The sequence below is a fragment of the Callorhinchus milii genome, unplaced genomic scaffold (genome assembly GCF_018977255.1).
Source record: "Callorhinchus milii isolate IMCB2004 unplaced genomic scaffold, IMCB_Cmil_1.0 Scaffold6, whole genome shotgun sequence".
Lineage (NCBI taxonomy): Eukaryota > Metazoa > Chordata > Chondrichthyes > Chimaeriformes > Callorhinchidae > Callorhinchus > Callorhinchus milii.
Window position 1 is genome coordinate 27368204 of NW_024704747.1, and position 27500 is coordinate 27395703.

The 27500-nt window shown below is 40.2% G+C and overlaps 2 protein-coding genes across 4 annotated transcripts in view; both read left to right on the plus strand.

Moving 5' to 3' along the window:
* Positions 1 to 6480: 6480 nt before the first annotated feature.
* erich2 (glutamate-rich 2) lies at positions 6481 to 23547 on the plus strand. 3 transcript variants are annotated; one of them, XM_007889966.2, is made up of 12 exons: positions 6732 to 6787; positions 8035 to 8071; positions 9107 to 9155; positions 9780 to 9816; positions 10394 to 10430; positions 10755 to 10791; positions 11126 to 11162; positions 12819 to 12928; positions 13313 to 13593; positions 18016 to 18073; positions 18461 to 18532; positions 21321 to 23547. In XM_007889966.2, the coding sequence occupies exons 1-12, from the start codon at positions 6780 to 6782 to the stop codon at positions 21479 to 21481; spliced, it is 924 nt and encodes a 307-aa protein (XP_007888157.2). In that variant the 5' UTR covers positions 6732 to 6779; the 3' UTR covers positions 21482 to 23547. The 3 variants fall into 3 exon arrangements, with proteins under 3 accessions (XP_007888155.2, XP_007888156.2, XP_007888157.2); XM_007889964.2 differs by lacking the exon at positions 10755 to 10791 and having other exon boundaries at positions 6481 to 6787; XM_007889965.2 differs by lacking the exon at positions 9780 to 9816 and having other exon boundaries at positions 6481 to 6787.
* A 3893-nt stretch (positions 23548 to 27440) lies between these two features.
* LOC103176432 (glutamate decarboxylase 1) overlaps positions 27441 to 27500 on the plus strand; it is a 29914-nt gene continuing 29854 nt past the window's right edge. Inside the window, exon 1 of the mRNA XM_042336416.1 lies at positions 27441 to 27500. This exon is cut by the window's right edge and continues 413 nt beyond it. The gene's annotated coding sequence lies outside the window, so the exon portion shown is untranslated.

Consider the following 27500-nt stretch of genomic DNA (forward strand, 5'->3'; position numbering starts at 1 on the left):
GAAGAAAAAAAATTGCCAAAATGAATAATTACTTTTGCCACACTTGATTCAGTTTTGACATTCGAGTGAAGAGTGATCTGCACACCCTTAAGAGAAAAACTGTTAAGAGAATTTATTAAAGAGAAAAAACACAGGTTTATTCCTCACAATGCAATTAAAGGAGACCTCTTAATTGGTATGGTGACAAGGTGAAACATGTCAGTGTCAGACTAGCAATTTGGAAGCAATTTTGCACTGTCGCATTTCACTGTAACGTTTGAAGTATGATGATGATTAAATCAGACTTCCATGAAACATAAAAATCCCATCAGAAAGAATTGATAACATATTTCTTTCTATAAAAAAAAACTATTTTACATTGCGACTCTGCAGTGTGTTATCTCTACATGAATGGCATTAACAATCTGCTTTACACGTGTAAATATTTGTTCTTCGCTGAAATGGTATTTATTTTGTATCTGAACTGTCATTTATTTAATCGTATAAAAAAGGCTGGTACTAGTACGAAGCAATTATGTAGAAGATGGATCCAAGTTTATGTTTTGGAACTTGTTGACCACGTTGTAAGGTAAGGAAATATCACACTAGGGTCATTGGAAAGGACTCAACTCAAGAACTTTCTTATTACTCACTAAAACATTAGACATTATTTTAATATGACACATTTTCTAGGAAACTTGATGTGATGTGTAGACATTATCAGACACATGAGTTATGTTTTATGTTTTTGATCTGTCCTTCTATGTTGGCCTGTTTGCCGCCTTCCTGTTCTCATCACAGTGTTGTTTTCCTATCATTTTACTGTTCCATTTATTTCTTTACAACATGCAGCTTTAGACAGATAAGATCGTTTTTCTTTTGCAAGGAGACATTTTACATTGCTATTGTTTTATGACTCCCATAAGTTTAACCAATTGAAGCAGAGAAAGTTGTAAATTGAATACTTCCAGTTAATACAGAGCTGGGGGTAATCTTTGTACACCTTATTGTTGCTGCACATGGATCAATGGCCAAATAATATTGTAAAGTTACAGCAATGCGGATATTATCGTTCACTGATTACTGCAATAAACATAGTTTTTGAAAAAGTTTTGAACTGCACAGCTATAGAAAAACTGCAAACAGCCATTGGTAGATATAGTATGTTAATTTTGCAAATGGATAGTAACATAAATTGATTTTCAATTCTTAAAAGACTAAATTGTAGGATACGGATGGTGTTTTGTTTCTAGTTTTCTCCAATTTGAGCAATGTCACCACCTCTGAGGTTTGTAAACGTAAAATCATTTTCTATATAATAAGAAATGCAAACATTTGAGTATCATTAGATAGTTTGGGTGTACAATATCTTGTTTTTAAATGTCCTTTAATTGTTTGAATAACGTGAGTTTGCTGACTCGCCTTTATGGTAAAGATGACGAGTAACATCGTGGAGCAGGTTTTGTATGTAGTCCAGTTTGAAAAGTGGTAATTGGCCCTGGGTCCAATATGGTCACAAGAACACCATCTCTCTCAACAGTGCCCCCTAATGCAAATAGTACATTAACCAATACAAAAAACAATTTTGAGTGGTACAGTATAGCTCGATCTGAGTCCATGCATAATAATAATAATCCTTGCATTTGATATAGAGCCTTGTCACATCTTTGCGCCGTCTCAAAGCGCTTCACAGAATATACTGTAAAGTGAATTGACTGTATATATTTTGCGTGACAAATCTCACAAGGTCGAACGAGCCAGAGAAAAATACATCTTTGGAAAGTCATGTTGGAAACACAACAGATGTGAGAAAGGAATTCAAGTTCCTTTGATTAAATTTGGACACTTAAAAAGTCTTTCCTTTTAAAACTGCCAGTTTAAAGGAGTTCAAACATCAAACTTTTTCAGACATCAAGTGAGAACACATGTTGTCCACAAATTCCATGATGATCAGCCCATATTAACCTCAAGGGACATTTGTCTTATTGCTAAACTCTGGTAGAATTTGCTTTTTAACCCGTTTCAAATAAAAGTAACAGAACTGAGTGCATAAAATCCTAAACAATTCATCAGGAAAGTGTTTTTGTTCCTCAGTCTTTAGCAAGTTTATATTTTATATACAGTACATTTTAAATTGTATATTTCTTCTCCAAAGTTAAACATGGAATTGTGCCGATTAGCTTCAGTAATATTTATACAGCTCTGTTAAAGGCACATTACTGGAGACAATCTGTGAAAGGTAACAAAAATTACAGGACACAAAAGTCCTCCCGAATTGAACGCTATGTAAGTACAAATGCAAGTTGTTGTTGTAATGACTGACTCCTTTTGATTAATCCGCACAAGGAACAATGGTTTCAGTTTGTGTGTAATGTCTCCAGTTTCAATGCATCACAGTGTTTTGTTTGGTCAGGCAGGTGTCTTGACACATGTGGAAACCCATCACCACGGTTAGGTGTATCCAAACAAAGCTGAGAATTCCATGCATCCCACCTAGACATGTAAATTCCAGAGATAAATTCTCTCCCTATAATAATAATAATAATCATTGCATTTGATATAGCGCTTTTCACGTCGGGAGGACGTCCCAAAGCGCTTCACAGAACACACTGTAAAGTGAATTGACTGTATATTTGTGGGCGAACGTGGCAGCCAATTGCGCACAGCAATGTCCCACAAACAGTCGTAGATTGAAAATGACCAATTTATTATTGTTTTGGTTTTGGAGGGATTATTATTAGGCTCTGTGTGGAGTAAGGAAACTTGCCCAAGGTTTCGCCCTCTGCCTGGAATTGAACTCAGGTCTCTCGCTTGCAAATTAACTGCCCCTCGCGATTTCTGAACTGTACATTCTTAAATCTGCCAAGCACATTCCTAGAGGGATGCATCCTGCTTATCGGATTCCGGAAAGTATTAGGCGCAGGTTGGCAAGAGCCGAGGCTTGCGGGCCCCTGAGTGCGCATTGGGTTAAAATGAAAGGGCAGAGTAAGGAGATTCAACTGGCAACCAGAACTGTCAACCTTATTAACAGGTATCACCCTCTTCCCCTCTTTTTACAGCACCCGCTGATAAATATGAGACACATTTCTCATTAGAAAATACAAAACTATTGGTCTTTAGCCCTTCTGATAGAGCGGAAGTCAGTGGAAGCTCCACACTGAAGAGGCAAACAGCAGTTCCTCGGTTGCAATCATCATTATAGCCTAGAGTCTTGGCCTCATGGTTCAGCACTCCAGCTGTGCACCGTGAATCATCTTTAAATGATTTTTAATTCCTGTTAAACAGACAAACCTTTTAAGGAAAGGAAACTCCCACCTCGGAGTCAGAATCTTGTAGGTTCAACCCCCATAATAGGACTTTACAATGCACTGTTGGAGATCCACTGCATTGCTCGGGGTTCAGTGTGTCAAATGAAATATTTCAGTATGTCAGATGAAAATGTCGTCTGCCTGTTGAGATGGATGTTAAATATCCCATGGCACTACTCGAAGAGAGAAGGGAGTTTCTGCCAGTGTCCTGGCCAACAATCTCCCAAATAAAATTGGTCAATTACTTCAAGGCTGTTTGTGGTACATTGATGTGCGCAATTAGCTGTGATATTCACCTACAAAATATAGATTCACTACACTTCACAGTAAATCCTGTGAAGTGCTTTGAGACGTCCTCCTGATGTGACAGGCATTATATTAATTGTATGGATTATTATTGTCTGAGCTGAGTTTCAGGATTCATAGATCAGACATTTTCTTATTTTCAGTTCATAAACCATTATGCAACAAACTCCACTTAATACAGCAATAAAACCACTCAGTTGTAAGGTGGAGATTTGTTACCAGAATATCAGCAAGAATCAACATTTGTTTCCTCGTTCTCTTTTCTATTTTTATTATTTAAACCTTTATTTCTAACAAAGTTCCTTAAAATATTTTTATTTATTGCTGGTTTCAAATGCTTAAATAACATGCCACCTCCAATTTTTGAACACTGATCCATACGGTAACACGTCTCTTGCAATTGGCTGAAGACATCAGCTCACATTCGCTCAGCTCAAAAGACTGCTCTTTTAGGAAATCAAGACAAAGATTTGTTGAAAGTTACGGTGTCGCAGCACACTTGCTGCTAGATTGATCTCTGAAACTATTTTGTAGTAAGTAAGCACTGTATTACTGCTGAATAAATTATGTCATTGGTAGGCTTGGCAATCTGCTCACACACCCCGACAAGGTAATCCATTGGCAGCACTCCAAAGAGTTGATGAAAGTCTACAGACTTGAAAAGAAATTAATTTATGACTTATCGTTATTAGTCTCCTGGGGAAAATACCCATATACAAAGGCTTGGCGATGCTGTTCGACAGTAGAGCTTTACACGTGTGAGATCCCAGGTTAAATCTCCAGCATCCCCGTAACAGCCACATTTTCCCATGTTCCCGTAATTTAAATGACTTTTCCATTTTGCCCTTCGGATGGATTTTCAATGGCGATTTCGGTTTGGGTGCTAAAAGATCTCATGGCACGATTTTAAAAAGAAAGAGTTTCTCCTTGTGTCTTGACAAATTTGCAAATGACCCGATTACTTACAGTAGTTGTTCATCTTATGGTATTAGTGGGACCTGGTGTAACTGGTTTTTATTAACTGCGATTTCACCAATTAGCTATTACGATCAGTTCTGCTTATATTTGCAAACCATTCGATGCACGAAGTGCTCTATATCAATGTGAGTTGTCGTCGTTAATATCAGTGCAAAGAACATAATTGAACTCCAGGCGTTGAGCGTTTAGACGGCACTGAGAAGCTATGAACACTGATTCCTGCTGCAAACATAACTATTCCAACTTATTTTCACAGCTGCCTCGAGTGGACAGATATGATCATGATCATGTTACTTCATTGGCCTCGACAGGTACCCAGAGACATCCTATCCTGATCAAAGGCAGATTAAAAGTGTCACTCCGAGTCCGAGATTGCACTGTGCTGGGCAATAGACCCGTACGGTGTAGAAGAGATGTCTGTACCGAACTGCGGACCGGACTGGATTTATTTCGAAAAGGAAAGTTAAAAAGTGGAAATAAGACATTGAGCGGCAAAGTGTTCAGGGAAGTTGGGTTACCTCAGTCACGTGTGGGTGGGGGAATACAGCCGCAGCCGTATCTCCTACAATGAGTGCTTCTTACTAACACTCTGTGGAATTCCATCACCACCAACAACTGACATTCATATTAACGCCCTTTCAGGTAAGGTAACGCCATCCTCCCCCGCCCCGGCCCCCCCACCCCACCTCCTCCCACGCCCCGGCCCCCCCACCACACCTCCTCCCCCGCCCCGGCCCCCCACCACACCTCCTCCCCGCCCCGGCCCCCAACCCCCACACCTCCTCCCCCGCCCCGGCCCCCCACCACACCTCCTCCCCCGCCCCGGCCCCCCCACCACACCTCCTCCCCCGCCCCGGCCCCCCCACCACACCTCCTCCCCCGCCCCGGCCCCCCCACCACACCTCCTCCCCCGCCCCGGCCCCCCACCACACCTCCTCCCCCGCCCCGGCCCCCCACCACACCTCCTCCCCCGCCCCGGCCCCCCCACCACACCTCCTCCCCCGCCCCGGCCCCCACGCCACCTCCTCCCCCGCCCCGCCCCGGCCCCCACCACACCTCCTCCCCCGCCCCGGCCCCCCACCACACCTCCTCCCCCGCCCCGGCCCCCCAACCCCACCTCCTCCCCCGCCCCGGCCCCCCACCACACCTCCTCCCCCGCCCCGGCCCCCCAACCCCACCTCCTCCCCCGCCCCGGCCCCCCAACCCCACCTCCTCCCCCGCCCCGGCCCCCCACCACACCTCCTCCCCCGCCCCGGCCCCCCACCCCCACCTCCTCCCCCGCCCCGGCCCCCCAACCCCACCTCCTCCCCGCCCGGCCCCCCAACCCCACCTCCTCCCCTGCCCCGGCCCCCAACCCCACCTCCTCCCCCGCCCCGGCCCCCCAACCCCACCTCCTCCCCCGCCCCGGCCCCCCAACCCCACCTCCTCCCCCGCCCCGGCCCCACCACCACACCTCCTCCCCCGCCCCGGCCCCCCACCCCACCTCCTCCCCCGCCCCGGCCCCCCACCACACCTCCTCCCCCGCCCCGGCCCCCCACCCCCACCTCCTCCCCCGCCCCCGCCCCGGCCCCCCAACCCCACCTCCTCCCCCGCCCCGGCCCCCCAACCCCACCTCCTCCCCCGCCCCGGCCCCCCCACCACACCTCCTCCCCCGCCCCGGCCCCCCCACCACACCTCCTCCCCCGCCCCGGCCCCCCACCACACGGAGGAGGCGGGGCCAGCGGTTGCCAGGGGGGAGGAGGCGGGGCCAGCGGTTGCCAGGGGGAGAAGGCGGGGCCAGCGGTTGCCAGGGGGAGGAGGCGGGGCCAGCGGTTGCCAGGGGGAGGAGGCGGGGCCAGCGGTTGCCAGGGGGGAGGAGGCGGGGCCAGCGGTTGCCAGGGGGGAGGAGGCGGGGCCAGCGGTTGCCAGGGGGGAGGAGGCGGGGCCAGCGGTTGCCAGGGGAGACGGGCAAGCGGGCGGCCTGAGGCCAAGGCCGCAGCCTCTCAGCCTCTACCGTCCCATGGGTTGAACGCGGTTGAAAATGGATCAGTGACTGTGAAGGCGGAGAGAGAGTGAGAGAGAGAGAGAGAGTGAGAGAGAGGAGTGAGAAGCCAAAGGAAAACTTCTCGGTGTGTTTTTTTTTCCTTTTCCCCCAACGAATGAAAGCGGCGAAACACCTGCTGCGCCCCGTCGGTGACTCACTCACTGGCAACTTCAGGGCTCGGCCACATGAGCAGGTAATCTTCCTCCTCCCTCCTCCTCCTCCTCCTCCTCCTCATCATCATCATATAGAGATTATAATGTCGTAAGAGAGAGAGAGAGAGAGAGAGGACGACACCCACCCACACAGAGGAGAGTGTCAGAGAGAGTGTGTGTTAACAATCCTGATGATGATGATGATGATAATAATATTAATTAATGACTTAATCAATAATAATAATCCTTGCGCTTGACGCGGCGCCTCATCGGGTCCCCCCTCGAGACGTCCCGGCAGCGCTCCGCCGCAGTACACCGCCGAGCGAATCGACTGCACGGCTGCTGCGGGCAGAACGGCCGCAGCGGCGTCCGACAGACAGCCATGGATCGAGGGACCGATATACGATTATTCCTTCTTATTCTTTTTTTTTTGAAGGGATTATTCCCGTTCCCCCACCCCCGTCCCCCCACCGCCCGCCCGCCCGCCCGGGAAAGAGATCCGCCAATTGACTGACAACCGGGTTCCTTACTTACTGCTGGGTAAACGTGTGCGTGTGTGTGTGTGGAGTAAGGAAACTTGCCTAAAGTTTCACCCCCCCCCCCCCCCCCCCCCACCACACCCCCGGGAATCGAACCCGGGTCCCTTAGTTTGCTTGGGGTGTGCTCTAAGCATTACGCTGAGGGACTGCACACAGTACAGACTGGGGAGCGGCGTCAGTGCTACCCCCCCTGACTATCCTCCCGAGGGGGGAGTGGGGGGCCGGGGGGGGGGGGGGGTGGGGGTTCGCAAAAATCCTCCAGTGCACCGCTGATGGCAGCACAGCCCACCCGGCCTGGCTCATCGGCAGACCGGTCGGTCACTGCGGGCAGGGAAGTCGACCCGCTCGGCTCCTGTAACCCTGCAAAGCCCTGGTGCGCAGGGTGGTCCTCGCCGGTCAAGCGTCGGGGAAGCTTGGCAGACAGCAGCACTCGCAACGCCAAGCTGCGCGATTCCAGCTGGTTACGGCTCCCAGAAGTCAATACGCTGTCCGGGAATTAGGTAAGCGGGATGCGTCCCTCCAGGGAGAGTGTGGGCATTCCATTCCAATAAATACCTCAGGAATTTCCAAGTAGAGGTGGGATGCATAGAATTCGCAGTTTGGATTGGATACTCTTAAGCACGGTGATGGGTTCCCGCGTGTATCGGACCCTCGGCTGTCCAAAACAAGGAGGCCACCTCCTCACAGCGCCTCACATATAATTTTGGAATATCATAACTGAAGTGTTCAATTTGCTTTTTTTTTCCCAGATTGTGTGTTACGGGCAAGAGGCCTGCTTTACAAATGGTAAGTGACTTTGTTTTGATATCAAAAATCACAGGTTACACATTTCCCCAGTCACTGCACTTCACCTAAACTTGTTTTTGTAAAGTGCTTTGAGATATCCTTGTCGGGCGTTGTTATAGTATTTAAATTTATTGTCCCGATTGACAATAAAATGAAGCTATTGCAACAATACTCGGTGGCAGTGAGTAAAGCAAATCAAATGTTGGAATGATTTAAAAGGTCAATATTGAGCCAAAATAGTGGGGTAATCCTGTCACTTTATAAATCTTTGGTGTGACCGTATTTGGAGCACTATGTACAGGTACTGATTACCGCAGTACAGGAGGATGTTGCAGTGACTGAGAAATACAGAGGGCAGTTAGATTGAGGGGATGGAGAGACTGGAATATGAGGAGCGATTTGGTGAACTGGGCATGTTCAGCCGGGCAAAGAGAAGGTTAAAAGGTGATATGATTACTGTTTTTAGTATTCTAAACGGACCAGATAATGTAAGCCATGAGAAGATGTTTCATCTTGTCCAGAACAGTAGAACCAGAGGATACAGTCTGCGCTTGAAAGGGGGGTAAATTCAAAACTAATCTGTGGAAACATTTCAGTGAGCGAATGGTAAATCTATGGAACAGGCTCCCTGGGGAGACAGTGAAAGCTGAAAATTTTACTTACTTTTGCACATTTCCTAACACTTTCTTCGGTCATTTGCTCAATAGGGATCCTTCCCTTTCAGTTCTGGCATGCTTTAAGACTTATGCAGATTTTCTGTTCAGTTTCTGTTCAGTCTGCTCATAAGCCATCGCTGAATTTGTGTCACAATTGGAAAGAAAACTCAACAATTGGACCTTGCAATGAGGTCACTAATGCCAGCAAGGGAGGTTGTCCATGGGAGCAGTCAGTAAAAATAAAAATCCTTGCATTTGATATGGCGTCTTTTTGAGATGTTGAATTAACAGTACAATTGTAAAGTTTTTGTTGTCGAGGTTTTGATATATTTGATAGTGCATTTGTGTTTATAATGAATAATATTAAATTACTTAACAGAAATCACCTCTTGGATTATCAGGAAAATTAGAAGTACTTGGTGCAGAAGGTATGTATTCATATTTAACCACATTATTATTTTCTGTGAATAAATATTTATTGATGAGAAAATAAACTGACTATTATTAATTTAATACAGGTTGTTGTTGATTCTGTATTAGAGTGAGACTGAATACCCGCCACCTCAGCTGAACCCTTCAGTATATTAGCTATTTGTCAGTTCCATTTTGTCTTGTGTTTCAGAGTGTTAACCTCAAACGCATCTCATAAACATACACCATATGCGCTTTTTATGACATCATTACAGAAAATCAACATTCTTAATTCTTCTGCGGTCATTTCTACTTGTTGGTTTCGCTGTATATCATTAGCAACATGTTGATGGTCAGCTACAATTTTATTCCTTTGTGTTGTCTGTAAACAGCTCCTTTCTCACTATAGATTTATTATTATTATTATTATTGTTGTGGTATTCAGTTTTCTTAATGAATTTCATTCATTAATTGTGACTAAAGAAGCACTGCTTTGGAAATCAATTGTAAAACATTCATTACATTTTACAATACAAATCCAACATATACAAATAGGATACAAATCCTGTTTGTATATGTTGGTTGGAGAGAAATTCCTCCAGTTACGTTACTAAAATTTCTTCTGTTTTTGTCTGTTATAGCTGGAATTATTGTGAATACTTTTCAAGTACTGAGCCAGTAAGTAATGTACTACACTTGGGCCAGGTCTATGCAAGGTTTTTGTTGGTGCTCAACTTTTCAAAGCTTAAAGAGTTTGGGGATTTTGCTTCTAAAATTTAGAAATAAAATCCAAAAGCTATCAAAATATTAATTTATTTTTAATAAATGAATTAACTTTGAAGTTAGGTAACTCATAGCATTTCTTTTTAATTACATGTTTAACATTGTTTGACAATCAATTGTCTATATGCTTTGGGCAGGATAACTTATTTTAAACCTTTGCTCCACAGGTAATTTGTTTAGACTGTGTAAGACTGAATGCAGTCTCCCACGGTTTGTTCTTAGGATTACTCCAATTTCATTTAAGTGCGGTGTTATTTTAATCTTTGTTTTACAGCTTAGGTCAACCTTTAAGTGAAGAAATGGGTGTTTTAAATTGAAATCACACTTTGAATATACTGTTATAACATTTCTTGTATGTCCATCCCACTGTCTGCTTGTATGTACTCTGACCATGTCTCTCCCAGCTATGTTTTTGCAATGCAGATGTCCTTGTTGCGAAACATTTTATAATTGTTCCATTGTGTTTTCCTAGACCGTGTTCTGCAAAAAAGATAGCTTCTTCAGTAATGGTAAGAGTATGACAAGGGCCTTCAACCTCTCTGCCCCCACCCTCTGGAACTCCATCCCACAGTCTCTCCACCTCGCCCTCTCCCTTACCTCCTTCAAGACCTGTCTCAAGACCCTCCTCTTCGACTGTGAGTTTGGTCACCCCTACGCTGCCCGCCCTCCACGCCCCCTGATCCCAACCACCAGCTCGGGTCTGGATCCCTGACTGTCCAGCGCCTTGGAACATCCTCCTGATGTGAAAGGCGCTATACAAATGTAATTTGCTGTTGACAAATGTTTTTGACTGGAAAATATCTTAGAAAAATCTTAGAATTTCACTTTTACAGGTTTCAACAGGAAAATTGGAAGTACTTGATCCTGAAGGTATGTTTTTCTAGCCTTTTGAAGGAAGGGCTCAACTACTGTGTTCAGGGAACTCAAAATAGATACTATCATGTGGAAGACCTGGTTGACAATATGTTTGTTGTTTCCTTACCTTTTCTGTTAAAAAATTAACATTTTATTTCTACACTATTTGTTGGTATTTGGATGGTGTAATAGCTCCAGAAGATGGTTGGTAAAAATAATGCTAGTTGTAATTCTTATAAGCTTGGGTAGATGACACCGGTTCATCAACAAAAAGAAACACGTTATGGAGAATTACCAAATGGTCTTACTGTTTGCTTGTTCTGACGTGTCGTCTCTTGTTGTTTTTCAGACAACGCTGCTGTTGACAAAGGGGAATCAGCGACCCGGTATGAGAAGTTTTATGATGACAGCTTCCAGTCTGAATTCTGAGATGATCTTGGATTTTGCTGCATAATTGGACCTGAATAGACAGAAGGTTGTGGGTTCAAGCCCCGCATAAGGACTTGGAACTCATACAGTTTAAACTGACTCTCCAATGCAATGTTGGAGATTGGAGATTGTACCCTCCGTTCCTCCGGCTCCGGTCTGCTCCACGTCCCCCGCCCCAATCGCCCTACCATTGGTGGTCGGGCCTTCAGCCTCTCAGCCCCGAGGCTCTGGAACTCCATCCCCCAGTGCCTTCACCTTGCTTCCTCCCTCTCCTCCTTCAAGGCCGGTCTCAAAACCTTTCTCTTTGACCGAGCCTTCAGCTCCCCTCTCGACTCTCTTCCCCCTTCTCGCTCCCTCCCATCCCTCCCCTCACCCTGACCATTTCCCCCCTCCTCGCTCCCTCCCCTCACCCTGACCATTTCCCCCCTGCTCGGGTCATGACCCAACTGTGCAGCGCCTTGGGACGTCCTCCTGACGTGAAAGGCGCTTTATAAATGGAATCTTGTTGTTGTTGTTGTTGTTGCATCCTTTGTTTGAGACATTAAACCGCCTGCCAGTTCAGGAGCAGCTTATAAAAGAGGATACTTTTCTAGTCTGAGCACATCTATATAAAGGGCTTCTCCAGCTTGTTCTGATGAACGACTGCTCCATCTGTATTCCCTCTATCTTTCTTATCCATTTGTTATCCTTTTACTGCTCTACATAACTATTTTTCAATTTGCTGTGGATGAAAGTGTTTTTTTTGCAGTGTAAAGATATAATAATCCTTACAGGGCCTTTCATGTCGGGAGGAGGTTTCAAAGTTGCAGATGAGGCACCTCAAAAGTTTTCCATTTCTCTCCCCGTTTTGTTAATTTAAGGATCGTCACATCTCTGTCTTATATGTGAGATACCAATTCTCAGAAACATTTGCAAAGAAGGCACAGGAAATGCACAATCACGAATGTGGTGCCAACAGTTTTTGGTTTGAAATGAAGCTAGACCCTATTATTTTAATACACTTTCAGAAACAAACAACTGACTCTACGTTGATCAGGCATGATGACTTAATGACTGCTCTGGGATGCTGACTACTCTGCATGAGGGGCGCTATATAAATGCAAGTTGTTGTTGATGCATCCTTCGCCTACAAAATACATAGACATAACTCTTCACATTAAATCCTGTGAAGCACACTGAAACTTCCTCCCGACGTGACCAATATAATAATAATAATAATTCTTGCATTTGATATAGCACTTGTCATGTCTTCTAGACGTCTCAAAGTGCTTCACAGAATAGACTGTAAAGGGAGTTGACTATACTCGTGGGCGAAATGCAGCAGCCAGTTTCGCACAGCAGTGTCCCACAAACAGTTGTGGATTGAAATGACCAATTTATTATTGTTTTTTTTTCTTGAGGGATTATTATCAGGCATGTGGAGTAAGGAAACTTGCCCAAGGTTTCACCCTGCCAGGAATCGAACCCAAGTCGCTCGCTTTTAAAGCGAGTGTTCTAACCACTGTACAGTATCTTATTTTGAAATGTTTCATTTTCTATTTCTGAAAAGTGGAAGATGTTTGGATACATATTGTAAGGTAGTATTTCATACTATGAAATTATTTTCCTATTAGAAATGGAATGTACCAACAGAGTCCATCAACATCATCAATGCAATCGAGCTACCACAAAACACATGTTTTGGACACAACAAAAAAAAACTTCCATATGCAGGAAAGGACAGGTAGTTTTTTATTTAAATTTTAGCATTTTTGTGATTTCATCATTCATTGCTCTATATTTATAAATAGTACAATCTATATGTTATTCTTCAGAACTTTCTAATGATCTGATGACCTTTGGACAAAAGTTCCACTTTTGAGATCTACTTTGAATATCATGGATTGGTTTCTTCCTAGTGACTGAAACATGACATTTCGGTATACTCATTACTGATATTGTAAAACATTTTTGTTTTGCGTGAACCAGCTCGGACTAGCTGGATGTACAGGAAATACTGTACCAAGTACTCTATCACAACACCTTAATTGCAATGCTTTCTTGTCACATACTTCTCAGAAATGCTTGATATCCTTTCAGAAATTAATTGGTCTTCATCTGTTTACAGATGGAAAGGATCAGAAAGCCGAATCATTGACAACACACAACTCAAGCAGTCTCTCAACAAGTGCAGAAAGTTCGAGCAGCAGTGGGAACTGTGCTGAGTGTAAAAGTGAAGATGGAGATGATGAAGGGAGTACACCAAGCATTCAGTCACACAATTTGGGCAATACCGTAGAAGCTTTGCAAAGCTCTGGGGATGATGATGAAAATGAAGAAGATGAAGACAATGGTGAAGAAAACGGTGAAGCTGAGGGAAAAAGAGCACCAATACAGTTGCTTGGGGAGGTGAAAATTATTTTTTAATTATAAAAAAAGTAATATATTGTACCAAACTGAATAGACATACTATTGAAAAGGGAAATGCAAGCCATATGGTTTGTTATTAGAGTATTACATAGAACTTGAAAAAATACAACTTGTTACTGTGTGTGAATAGCATGCGAATGGAGTTCAAAATAAATAAATAGACTAATAATTGGGTCACTCAATCCGCAACTGTTTGTGGGACACCATGTCTGCCGTGTTTCGCCCACAAAATATACAGTCAGTTCACTTTACGGTATATTCTGTGAAGCGCTTTGAGACGTCTCAAAGACGTAATAAGGCGCTACATCAAATGCAAGGATTATTATTATTACTATGATATCAAATGCAAGGATTATTATTATTATTACTATGATATCAAATGCAAAGATTATTATTATTATCAATTGCAAGCAATATTATTATTATATTCTTCTGTGGTATCCCACAGAATGCAACTAGGTTCCCATGTTGCATTGATAAATTTGTGTTCCAACCTTGCAAAGCTACCCTTGCACATAATACATCCTATGGGATGGGATCGCCTTGTCCTACTCTCAGCGTGCAAGGCTGTGATTGTCTGTGACTTCCACTGACTGAATGGAATTTCTTCCCCCACTATAAGTCACATCTGTAAATTATGGAATAAATATGCACGGCCGTTGCTAATTTACTCCCGAAATTAACTCATTCCCCATTAACTCTTTCAATGTTACAATTGAAAATGGATTCCCATCAATTTGCCCTGTGTAGTTTATCTTTTCACCCATCGAGTAGATGGTTGCAAGATGCGAAAGTCTGGAAGCATGCTTAGAAAGAGTATTGTGTTTGGCTTTGCTAGGAGTTGTTTTTTAAAATTCAATTATAACCAGTCTCTATTAGCAGTTATAACCAATTTCTAATGTTGCACACTAGATTTTAGTTGAAAGCAGTATGCTTTTTTATTTTGTGTTTAATCATGTTATATGGTTGCAGTGTAAAAATCACAGTGCATTTCAGGTTTTAGTACTTTTAGTTGTATGGTTACAAACAGTGTTTTGTGAAAAAATTATAATTGATGGCAGATGATCCTATTCTTTAGCAATAAGCACTGTTGATGAGCAGTGATACTGTTCTAGAGTGTCACCTGCTGGCCTGAGAGGTGCACTTTTTGTCAGTAATTTTTTATCGAAAGGCTACAAATTATATTTGGAATTGTGATTCCAGAGCAGAAGAGTTCTGCAAGTGTGAAAGAAATTGGTTAGAAAATAGAATAATCTAACAAAAATTCTATCATTTAAAGTGTTGTGATTAATTAAGGAAGCGTCCTCAACAGGTGAGAAAAGGTAAGGAAAGCTACTTTAGCTTTAACGGAAACCAATTCCTATTTTACTCTGTTATTTTTACATAATAAAAGAATTGTTTGCTTTGTCTATGTTGCAAAAAGGTAAGTCCACATTAATTTTTATTAGAATATTAAATATAAGAAAATTGATCAAAACCTTTACAGAATATACTAGTTGTTTGCTATTAATGCTTCATAATATGGGCAATTTTCCAGTTTTATACAATAAATCACTGGTCATGACCCAAATTGTGTGCAGTATTCTAAATATAGCCCAACAAGAGCACTATATAACCTAAGTATGATATCTGCTCTACATTCTGTAGAAATCTTGATACTGTTATGCATGGGCATCAAAACCCTTAACATGATTTTGAGTTAAGGGTTCATAATAATAATAATAATAATCCTTGCATTTGATATAGCGCTTTTCACGTCGGGAGGACGTCCCAAAGCACTTCACAGAACACACTGTAAAGTGAATTGACTGTATATTTGTGGGCGAACGCGGCAGCCAATTGCGCACAGCAATGTCCCACAAACAGTCGTAGATTGAAAATGACCAATTTATTATTGTTTTTGGTTTTTGGAGGGATTACTATTAGGCGTGTGGAGAGATGGGATAAATAACAAAGGAAGCTTCGAGAAAAGATAATTGAGGCCAGAACACAACTCATTTTTTAAAAAATGCACTTATATAGTGCCCTTATAGTGGCACCTCGGAGCACTTGATACTTTGATGAGAAGACAGTAGAAAAGGATGAGATCAAATGGGCTGAATGCTCTTTTTTTTCATCTGGACCAAACTTATGTTCTTGTGACATGATCATCATTGGAAGGACAATTATTTTGAAATATAGCCATCTCAAATAAATGAAGAAATTGTCAATAATTAAAATTGTCACTGAATAGCATTAATTGAGGGTGGGTCCTATTGTGATATCACTGTGGAATAATACATTCATGTGATTCATAGGAGAGAATAAAAAAAATCTAAAGCAAAATTACATACAAATTAAGAGCCTAATGTATACGTCACTCTAATCACTTCATTCCCGTGACCCAAAATTTGAGGATGTTCTTTATAAAGATCTATTTTTTNAATGCCACATTGGATGGGATAAATTGGAATACTTTGCAGTAATTACATAAAATAACATAAGTGCCCAATCCTTTTCAGCTTCTTGTTGAAATGAGTTCCATTTCCAACACTAGTGAGCACCCTGACTTTGGGGTGCTGCCAGGCAACCATAAATTAAAATGATTAACTTATTTACAGAATTAATAACTACCTCAATTTTAGTTGACTTTCGTGCATTCAGTCATGTTTTGCGTGGGGTTCATTGTCAAAGTCAGAATAGTGTGAGTTTGACAAGTTTTTATTGATTCTTCGATTTCACAATGACACGTGTCAAAAATAAAATACTTTTGTTGTCAGAGCTAAAATCGGGCAGTGAAACAAATATGACAGCATTTGTAAAAAAGCACACTGTACAAAAGCTATCAGCATGTTTCCGACCCATATGCTTTCTGTACTGGAGAGAAAAATAGAAGGCAAAGCTCTAAAAATAGTTTGCAGTATTAAGATGCCCTAAGGACGAGTACAATTTTGGATCCTTTATCTACCCGAGCTTCCTTGGTTTTATCTTGAAATGAAACATTTTACATACTCATGCATCAATTAAATTTGATTATAATAAGTCTGACTATAATTTTAGAAATATTAGCCCAAAATTGTGATGCACAGGTTATTGTATTATATAAATTAAATTTGATCCTTGCTCTATTGGAAACAGGTACTTAATTGTTTCATGGACTTCATTTTTTCCCCATATCAATTATGCATCCAAATGAGAATATTTCACAATCATGAAACATGAACACCATATATTTATAGACCAGTAACTGCTATCATTTTATGAGCAGTTTAAGAGCTATTATCTTATTTGCAGTAATCCATGAAATTATTGGAATACACTTTCCCATTTGGGTTAATAGATTATAACAGTCAAAATACTGGGTTTATTTATCTGAGGAAGGGATACTCTGCACAAAAAATTGCCCTTTGGTGAAAGCTAATAGTCAAATTTAATAAGTGTGCAGTTCATACTGAGTGCATAGATGTCTTAACCTATGTTGATTTTGAATATCCATAAGCATATTGAGGAATGTTTGCCAGTTTTAAGTGCGCCTTGGGACGTCCTCCCGATGTGAAAGGCGCTATACTAATGTAATCTTGTTGTTGTTGATGTTCACAGACTCTGGGGAGAAATTCCACCTGAATCTAAATTTACTCTTCCTTATACCAAACACCATTTGGCAAATTATTAAATTCAATCTTAATTTTTAAACTGCTTATCAGTAGTTTGTAAAATAAGGTTAATACTAGTTCCAAGTGGAATATCTACCCTTACATATCTGTAGTTTGTGTTCCAATAGAAATTAACTTGCATTTATTTACATTAAAGTTCATTTGCCATTTCTTCGTCTAACTACTTAATTGGGCAAAATCTTGGTGAGTTTTGTTTATCTGCTTTCTAATTACTGTAATTACTTGACTATGATTACCTGAGAGCCAAATTATCTTTCCCTTAATATTATTTTTCATCAATTATTTACTCAATCCAATGTTTTGAAATGTTGTTATTGATTTACTTCTAATGTGTATTATTGTCTCTGTTTACCAGAGGGAAATAACCTTTCTTATTTAAAATGGGAATATAATTCAAGTTTAACTAGCCTCTTATCAGAACTAGAATGTATATCCCAGGGATATCTAGTGAATCATCACTGGGTGCCATCCAAGACTTTTGTATCCTTTCTAAGATTAGGTGCCCGAAACTGAACACAAAACTTCCAATGAGGTTTGACCATTGCTGCATAAAACTGGTGCCTCACTTCTTGCTGACAAGAAAACTCAAATACTAATGAGACTGCAGAAGATTGTAGCATCCTAGATGAAGTAGATTTTTAGTGTTTGTTCATATTGTAATCGACTAGATCACACAATTAAAAGGACCAAAGCACACCATTATTTTTTTTCCGTAATACAATTATGTCTTTGATGTTTGTTTTCATAGTTCTTGAAAGCAGTAATGGATCGCGACTACTTGATGGCAAAAAAACTGTGTGAAATGAGTAAGTGTAACGTTTGTTTCTTAGGTATTGGAAAATCAGAAACTGAAACATATTCAGCATTCAATGTTGAATTGATGATACAGTTCCCCCACAACTTGGTGTCGTCTGCATATTTAACTACCGTCCAGTAAATCTATGAATCCAGGTCATTAATTTATACAGGGACATAGGGGTCCCAGTACAGACTCACTTAATACTTCTCCCTATTTTGACGAATCTCCCGTAATGACTACCCTACGTTTCCTTCCCTGTTTCAAATCCATGTCCATATCTTACCCTTGATATCCAATTCCATTCTTAATAATCAGTATACAATAGTGTTTAGCTGTTAAAGTCCAGTCTGAAGACTAATTGTGTTTTGTTCTTTCTGTGCTATCCAATTTGCAGTTCTCATTTATGAGCCTGATAATTCAGAGGCCCTACAGTTTAAGCCACTTATAGAGGCAAAGCTACATATAGGTAAGCCTGAGAAAACTGATCTTGTATCTTATAGATCTCATTGAAACATTCAGAAGAGTTCATACTAAATATATTCATACTAGAAATAGTATTGTTATACAAAGAATTTTACTTTAAAATTCATTAAAACATGTATATTTTAATTGTTTCGTTTTATACTGTTATTTTCATCTATAAAAAGCTTTACTTGCTATCTTTGAATGTGACTTTTTCTTGCTTTGTAAAATATGCCCTAAATGTCCTGAAAGGAAATAATTTACATTTTTATGAGAAAACTGTTAACTAGATTAAGTTTTTGCATATTTTAATTAGTTTTTTTAAAAAAGAAACTGATGTATTGTGATTTACTGTGCAGAATGTATAATTGGTTGCTTGATTTTAAAAGAACTGTTTTAAATTCTAAAGTAACACACCCTTATGATATTCTGATTATTTGAACATAGCACAGCTAACGGAAATTAGAAATAGTGTCCCATTTTGCTAGTCCATATGTTTTAAAAGGGTTTTATTATTTCAAAATAAAATAATAAATGTTTTATTATTTCAAAATAAAAGCTACAAATTATTTCTGGAGGGAAAAGGAAATCTGTTAATTTGTAGCCAAATAATATAATTAGCCTTTTATGTTGAGTTATGCAGTCATTAATAGAAGTATTGGACTCATATGCAGCTCAGTATGTGGAAGAGAGTGGTTGGGAAAAGACCAGATGTTAACAATCACTACCCTATGGAATCCAATGTAATTCTCGGTTTGCACTTTGTGATAGAATAATGCCATAAAGGGGATGAGAAACAGTTTTTTGTGCCCTGGTCAATTTCTTGTGCTGTGACAGGATCACAGTCACTGCTTTTCTGCACACTTCAGAAAAGGGTTGCCGTGTCTACATTCCTGATTTTGTTTTATGGAGTCAAACCTGCTTTCAAGTCTTTCTGCCATATACAGAAAGCTATCTCTATCTCTATCGTTAAAAAAGGTTCTTGCACAGATGTTCATGGCATCACACAAGCTCATAAATTCATTTTAAGTTCAACACAACTTGCACTTAGCTCTGACTGACCCAATTGCTCAGAAGATGATTGAAATGCCCTCACACCAGGTCTGTGTAGACTAGAGCAGTCACCATCGACACACTGGTCATTTTGTGCAGGGGGGCATCTGCTCATTACTAAATTGTTTTGATGAGCTTTGAAAATAGGCAATATTATTTCCAATATGACCCTAATTGGTCATACTTGTCACCATGGAAATGCTATTCAACATCAGTTTTTAGTTCCTGGGGCATAACATTAGATTTTTTTTGGTGCTTTACAACTGAATGTTTCCTTTAAGGCACAGTAAAGAATGATGCACTGCAAGATATTTTGGTAAAATGAACCATTGGTGTCTGCTAATGTATGTTCTTAATGTGTATTTCCACAATTGCCCCTGTGTGCCATGTACTTCTCCTTGATGGATGTATGTTCCTGCCCTGCTAGATGCTCCTCTAGGTGTAGGGGATAGCATTGATGAATAGCTACTTAGCCAAGTACAGAGAAGATACAGATTGTCTGCTGTCTGTATCTCCAACTACTCCTGATAGACCTATATTAGTACCATTGATAATTAGAGCAACAAGTACTCATATAGCATATTCTGTGAAGCGCTTTGAGACATCTAGAAGACGTGAAAAGCGCTATATCAAATGCAAGGATTATTATTATATTATTACATTCAGTACTTTCAGATTTGGGACCTTCTATATTATATTCTCTATGAGATTATGCCTATCAGTGAGAGTTCTTAATCTCTATCATATTTGCTTATAAATGTTTTTTAAGATTAATTAAAGGTAGCCTTGGACGTGACTGTACCTTCGACTCGTAACACTTCTTAACAAGTTTTATTTTAAATTATCCTAATTTTTATGGAGGTGTTATGTTGGGTCCACTACGGCAGACTATAATCCAAACAAATACGTTTGGTTATTTATTTGTGAGATAGAAACAAATATCTGAGTACTAGACTTTGCCACACCTACCCACGTCGTATAAATTGGACAACTTGATACAGGCCTCATGCTCTACCAGTCTGAAAAAATGATCTATGGATGAAAAATTCAAATTGGTTGGATATCATAAAATTCTAGAGTGTTAAGTCAAGTATTATAATTATTGGAATGAATGTGCTTCAAGCTTTGGGGACATGGAATGCAATAACACTACTACTTTTGTGTGTAAAATCCTGTATATATGTTTTTAGTTTCTGTAATTTATGATTGGTTTTGATTAATGTAATATTCCACTAACTTTAGGTCATAGGTACTACTTATTCAGTGAGGAATATTTTATTCTTAAATTTGAATTCGACTGTGATTAAGCCAAAATTTGAGGGGTTTTCATATTCTGAAAAAAATATTATTTTAAAATATTATAGGAGAAATGGCCTGTTATTTACATTGATACGTAGACTCTGTGAAAGTACCTTTTATAATTTTTTTTTGCTATGTTCACATTACAGTCCATAAGGGTCACTAAGTGAAGTGACTTAAACTATGTGTTGTGTACGTATGATAGGATTTTCTCATCTTTAAGTAGAATATCTTGAATTTGTATCCATTTGAGATAAATATTCTTCCAAATTCCTTATTCTATTCTATATTTCCTTAATGTTAATAGATAATTCCTGAAATACATTTTTTAACCACCCTTACCACTTTGGACTGTTCCCAGCATGACCTACACCCTCAAAAAATTAAGTTTACAAACATTTGTATGTGATAACTATACGTGAATGTCCTATTTACATTAGATGAAGCAACTCATCAAAATGATGAAGATGACGATATTGAGTCACACAATAGCGATGAAGGTGGCAGTGAGGAGAGTGATGGTGAAGAGGATGAGGAATATGTGAGCAGTCCAAATTCAGATGAGGAGCATTCAGGTTCATCTAGCAATGAATCTACTTAGAGGGCTTCAATTACACAAACACGTATGTTGCAGCACTTCTAGATTGGCTTTGGATTAGTCATCAATCAAGTTATTCATTTGTCGTGATTTTGTTTTTATTAGCTTAAGTTATTTTAAATTCAGTATATGCAGTAAAACATTCCTACAAGTTTAAATGCATTCTATAATTACTATTTTAAAGAGCAAGTTTCACCGTCAGTGCCTTTTGCTACAAATCAGAGTTACAAAGACTAAGGTAAACTAAAACCTTTTAAAAATTATTCCATAAAATATATCACTGGATGATTACAAGAGTGCATTACTGGTTTATTACATTGGGAACCGAAAGAGATGCAGAAAACATCTTTTGGACATGAATCATCACCTTATAACTCTGGTTACAGTTTAACTCTAGTTTGCACTTCTGGATCTATACTTTTAGACCTCTTTTAATCCTACAATTCAGTGGATAAAACCATTTCTATCTACTTTTCATGCTTAAGGTTACTTCTAATAGACTGGAATCCAATCACGCTGCCCCTCCCCAACAACCCCTCACTTGCGTTACTTACAGAGAACCCACAAGCCCATAAATTATACATTGCTATTTTCTACCTGATATTTTACGGGTTGTTCAGTCAAAGCCATTTGATGGTCAATTCAAGTACTTTTTACTATTTCAGAATACATCTACTACTTTTACTACTTATCAGACTTCTACTATCAGCACCATATACCTCTTCCAAAGTATGTTCTCCATAGAAATTGGGTAATGACAATTTGCTGACAGTTTCTTATTTTGTGGCAACACTATTGTGTGTGGAATGCAGTTCTATATTGCCTAAAACTATAGTAAAACAAGTAGATATCCAGATAACCTGTGGCATTTTCTATGAATAGTAGTGTTTTGAATTGTAACCTTGTATCTCAGGCATGTGATATGCTTATCCCCCGATCCTTCTACATCTGGATGAATTATATCTTGATCACCTTTACATCACATTTAATGCCAACGAGACAATCACCTGTTAGAATTGTCATGGCATCTGCTTTTAAAATCTTAGTCTCAACAAGCCAGTACCAGGGAGGGCTAAGATGGCAAATCAAATGATTTGTTTATTATTATTACCAAAACCGTAGTTAACTATAAAATTGACAAAATACAGTACCATGTGGTACCATTGTGTTTTCCTGTGTAACTGCTGAAAAATGCAAACCTTAGAATTCTTAAATACATCTCCCAATGTTCAGCTTCCCTCTCTGACACATTTCCTGTCGTTCTAGCTCCTAACATCATATGAGTGAAGTGTGGTCAAGGTTCTATCATAATCAAATGAGGCCTCGAATTCATGGTTTGAGTGCTGCTTTAATTGTTCCCAATACTGTAAAAGGCCTAAAAGGGGAGAAAGCCACAATATCCTGTTCTATTTATATCAATTGTTCTTTTATTTATTCTGTCTTTGCTTGTTTTGAATATCTGTATTTAAACAGTGAGTGTGAATTATTGTCAGGGAAACTGACTTGGAGTTATTGAACCTAGCAGGGTGAAGAACCTGAATTAATGAAGGCAAAGATGCATTCATTTAACTTAGGGAGCTTCTGCAATTAGTGTGTTCTTTCAATTGTGTATTTATCAATGGATCTCTTTGCACATCTGGTTTAGTAACTGCTCCAGACCAGTTGCCCCATTGATGCACTCATTCTTGCAACAAAACTTAACGTAGAAAGAAGATACAAATCATAATTATTTTGTAATTATATTTTTAATTGGGATTCTGTTACCCATTTATTTAAACCACCATATATCTTATATTTAGTGTTTCTTTTTCACTGTGTCCTATTTGTGAAATGAGATAATGCACAAGACAGAATCTTAAAAAGTGTCCTGAACACATTTTAGTATGTTGGAAAAAACTGAAACTTGGTAAGAAGTTATGATTAATTTGTTATGATTTTTAACATTTAGGAAGACAAAAGCATATAGTAAAAACAATTAATGTATCCTGTGTTCTTAACCCACAATGAAATCGGGAAATGTTTGTAATAACTGGGAAATAGTTTAAATAAAAGGAAAAATTTGCTAATAACTTGTGTTGTTCTTGTTTTTAATACTTTTGAATGACATTACCTGTTCTGATTTTCCTGTCTGCGATTTGGGCTGTACAATAATGATGATGAATTGTGTTGCTTTTTGTTTAGAATCTTTATCAAGTTTCACCCACAAAATATACAGTCAAATCACTTTACAGTATATTCTGTGAAGTGCTTTGAGATGTCTCGACGATGTGATAAGGCACTATATCAAATGCAAGGATTATTATTATTATTGCCTCATCTTTTGACTTCAGTGTAATCTTTCTACACCTGTGACTTTTGATTTCCCAAGCTAACTTGATGATATGAAGATCATTTGTTTTAAAGTTCAAATGTATATTCTGACCACAGTAACCCTTTCCATTTCTCTACCAAAGGTAAAACATCTAGTAAAAATAAACTTCACTTATGGTTGCACTGAATCTGATTTTGCAAGTCTTCCATAAAGGAAAGTGCAGAGCTATGTGAAACCAGTTTGGATATTGTCATTTGTCACTTCAGGTGAGTGTTCATTCACCAGATGTACGACATCCAATACAAATACTACTGTATTGCCATTTCTAATGATACTGAAGATGTAAATATGTAACCTACCTGAGCGTAACATTACACCGATCTATCAGAATGTGCTGGAATCCAAGGTTTACGGGATATATACTGGTAACCACTGTATAATTGTTATTTAGAGTGATGAGTCCTCAGTGGTTGGAGCACTTGCCTTGCAAGTGAGAGACCTGGGTTTGATTCCCGCCAGAGTGAAACGTTGGGTAAGTTTCCTTACTCCACATGCCTCTGTTTACCGAGCAGTAAGTAGGAAGCAGGTTGATAATCGATTGGTGGATTGCTTTACCGGGGCTAATAATTCCCTCCAAAAAAAAATTAGTCACTCAATCCACGACTGTTTGTGGGATACTGCTGTGAACAATTAGGCTGTGTTTCACCCACAAAATATAGAGTCAATTAACTTTACAGTATATTCTGTGAAGCACTTTGAGATGTCTTGAAGACGTAATAAGGCACTATATCAAATGCAGGGATTATTTTAATAGCTGTGTATGAAATGGATGGATAATCTTGATCTTGGTACACGAATTTGATACCAGACATGCAAATCTTCCAGACTTGCTTGAATCAAATAAAAAGGGCTCTACAGGTTACAAAGAACCCGGTAAGAGGAATTGCTTTAAAATAATTGTTTTCATTAAAACCTCTATACTTATTAAGATTTGTTTCCCTGCTGCTTGAAATGGTAAGTACATTACAATGTGTAATGGCAAACTGCCTGGTGTGGACAATGGTTTATGGAATTCAATTAAGTTATGTGCTCAAACACTGTTAAGACGTGTAATCGTTGTATTTAGGTTAAGATAAAAATAGCATCTCGATTTCAGGGCTTTCCAGGGTGAATATTGTGCACAAAAATACAAATTGTTGCGTATTTCTTAAGATTAATTTACAATACAGTTTGACACAGTCTCGTTCTTTCGCCCATGTTCTCTTGTGAAACGCTCAATGGTCATATCCACACCAATTGCATCCCAATCACCTCCCAAAAATAGTCACTACTCTTCACAGTATATCCCGTGAAGCACATTGAGACACCATGATCCCGGTATGAAAGGTGTCATATCAAATGTAAGCATTTATTTAAGTGTAACACATCAAAATTGTTTCCATTCTTTGAAAAAAAAACAATGGAATTATGATAATGTCTTCAAGCCTCCAACCTCACCCCATTGGCAATCGAAAAGATATCAAATGCAAGGATTATTATTATCATATTATTATTATAAAATGACTTGGCAGCATGTGCATGTCTTATAACCCACATAGCCCACAGACTGTTTTAGTTTTGCTGCCACAAGAGAGATGCAATATTTGTGCAGTGAAACGTGATAAACGGGAGCCCAAGAATATCAAAACCCGAGTCTAATGAAACCATTAACCATTCTGTGTGTATTCCGGTGTCTGAACAGCTGATACTAATGTGCAGTCGAAAGCAAGTGTTCACCTGTGCGCTGTGTTGTGGTAAGACTTCATGTCCTGTGGCATTTGGGATAGGCTTTTTACCTTGAAATGTGCTGCTGTGGGAAAATGTAAAGCGATATTGTGGACACACGAGGAAGAGATGGAGCGTTGTATTATATATTATTCAGAGACTGGATTACAGGTGTCCTTTATCCTGATCACCACATCCTGATTGCACCTTTCACGGTGACCCCAACCCTTCCCGCTTCTGCTTCACATCAGAGATTGATTGCAATCGCAATGAAACATATACCCCCAAAGTCCCGATTCCCCTTCTCGTGGCTTTAATGTCGATCGGTCTCGCGCTGAGAGCAAAATACACAATAAATGCAAACAGCAAAACACAAAAAAAGGGAACGCAATAAATTCTCTAAAGAAACGGATCCGATTATTATTATCTCCGCCTCGACGATATATATCTGCAATGAATGCAGATATATGTTATACCTCGTGGCTTTCTGAGCGGTCTGTCTGTCGTGACACTTTTCAAGGCAGTTAAGATCCACTGACTATGGGAATGTGTTATCTATCTGTACCTTTCGCTTTGTTATTTCCCACTTGATACCAAATGCTGATTCCTCGCAGGAGAATTGTTCCCTTCGCCCTTCATTTCCCTTTATGTCCCACGTCTGTCCTCGTGTATGTCTCTCTCTCTCTCTCTCTCTGTGTGTGTGTGTGTGTGTGTTATTGTGTTTTATCTCAATAAAGGTGGGGGAGAAAAAAACACTTCACGCACTGTGACATCTCCTGCACTGGTCAATGTCAAGGACGTTTAAAAAGCAAAGTCCCCATTCAAACCGTCCCTACGCATTTTTAATTAATTTTTTTTCTTTTGGGTGGGGGTGGGGGGGGTGTGGGGTGGGTGTGGGAGGGGGGTTAAAAGTGGAATAAAAGGCTAAACGATTCGAGGAAGAACGTCAGAGCCTCCTCCATCAGGTGATGGTGTGAGTGCATCGTTGGGACCAAACACCTCTCTCTCTCTCTCTCCCCCAAAGGTGTTTCTTTTGTGCAAGTGTTTGGCAATCCCTGTTGCCCTCTGGTGGCTTAACTTCCTCTGGTTTCCTTGTGTGACGGGCAACCCTGAGGTCCAAACCACTCGCAAAAATAACATCGCCCTCTTATCTTTAACCCCTCTTATCCATTTAACCCGTCATTGAACAAGTTACACACTTACGCCAACTCGGTTTACTTTCAACGCTGTACACACACACACACACACACACAACACACAGCCACACAGGTGAAGGAATTTCCCTCTCCCCTTCCCTCTCCCCTTTCACCATCACCGTTGAGCCAAGCTCGCTGATGGATTGCAAAAAAAAACAACCACCACCACCACACGAGCTTTCAATTGAGAAGCAAGAAATATATATATATATATATATCTGCCACAAAAAAAAAGAGAGAGAGAGAGAAAAATCCGATTAAAGAAAGATAAATCACAAGGAGGAAATGAAGAGCAAAAGGCTTGCTGTAAAAAAAAAGTCTTGCCTTGTGTGGTGTGTGTGTGTGTGGTGTGAGTGTGTGTGAGTGAGTGTGCAAAGACACAGAGAGAGAGAGAGAAAGAGAGAGAGAGAGAAAGAGAGAGAGAGATACAGATGCATTGGATGTTTCAGCTCAGACCTGTACCTATTGTTAGACATTTCCATCCATCCTTTCCTCTCCTGAAGTCCACCTACTTCGTGATCAGGATTCATAATCGAGAGCTTAACAGCAACACACACACACACACACACTCCCCCTCCCAAAAAACACACACACACACCCTGAAGGCATCCCCCCCACCCAAAAAAAAAGTACCTGCTGTGTGGAAAAAAAAAAGTCACGTCAAACTCCAGAAGAGAGAGAGAGAGAGAGAGAGAAAAGCGGTGGTGGGTTTTCACAGACAAAGCAATCTGCTGGGTACCAGCGTGACAAC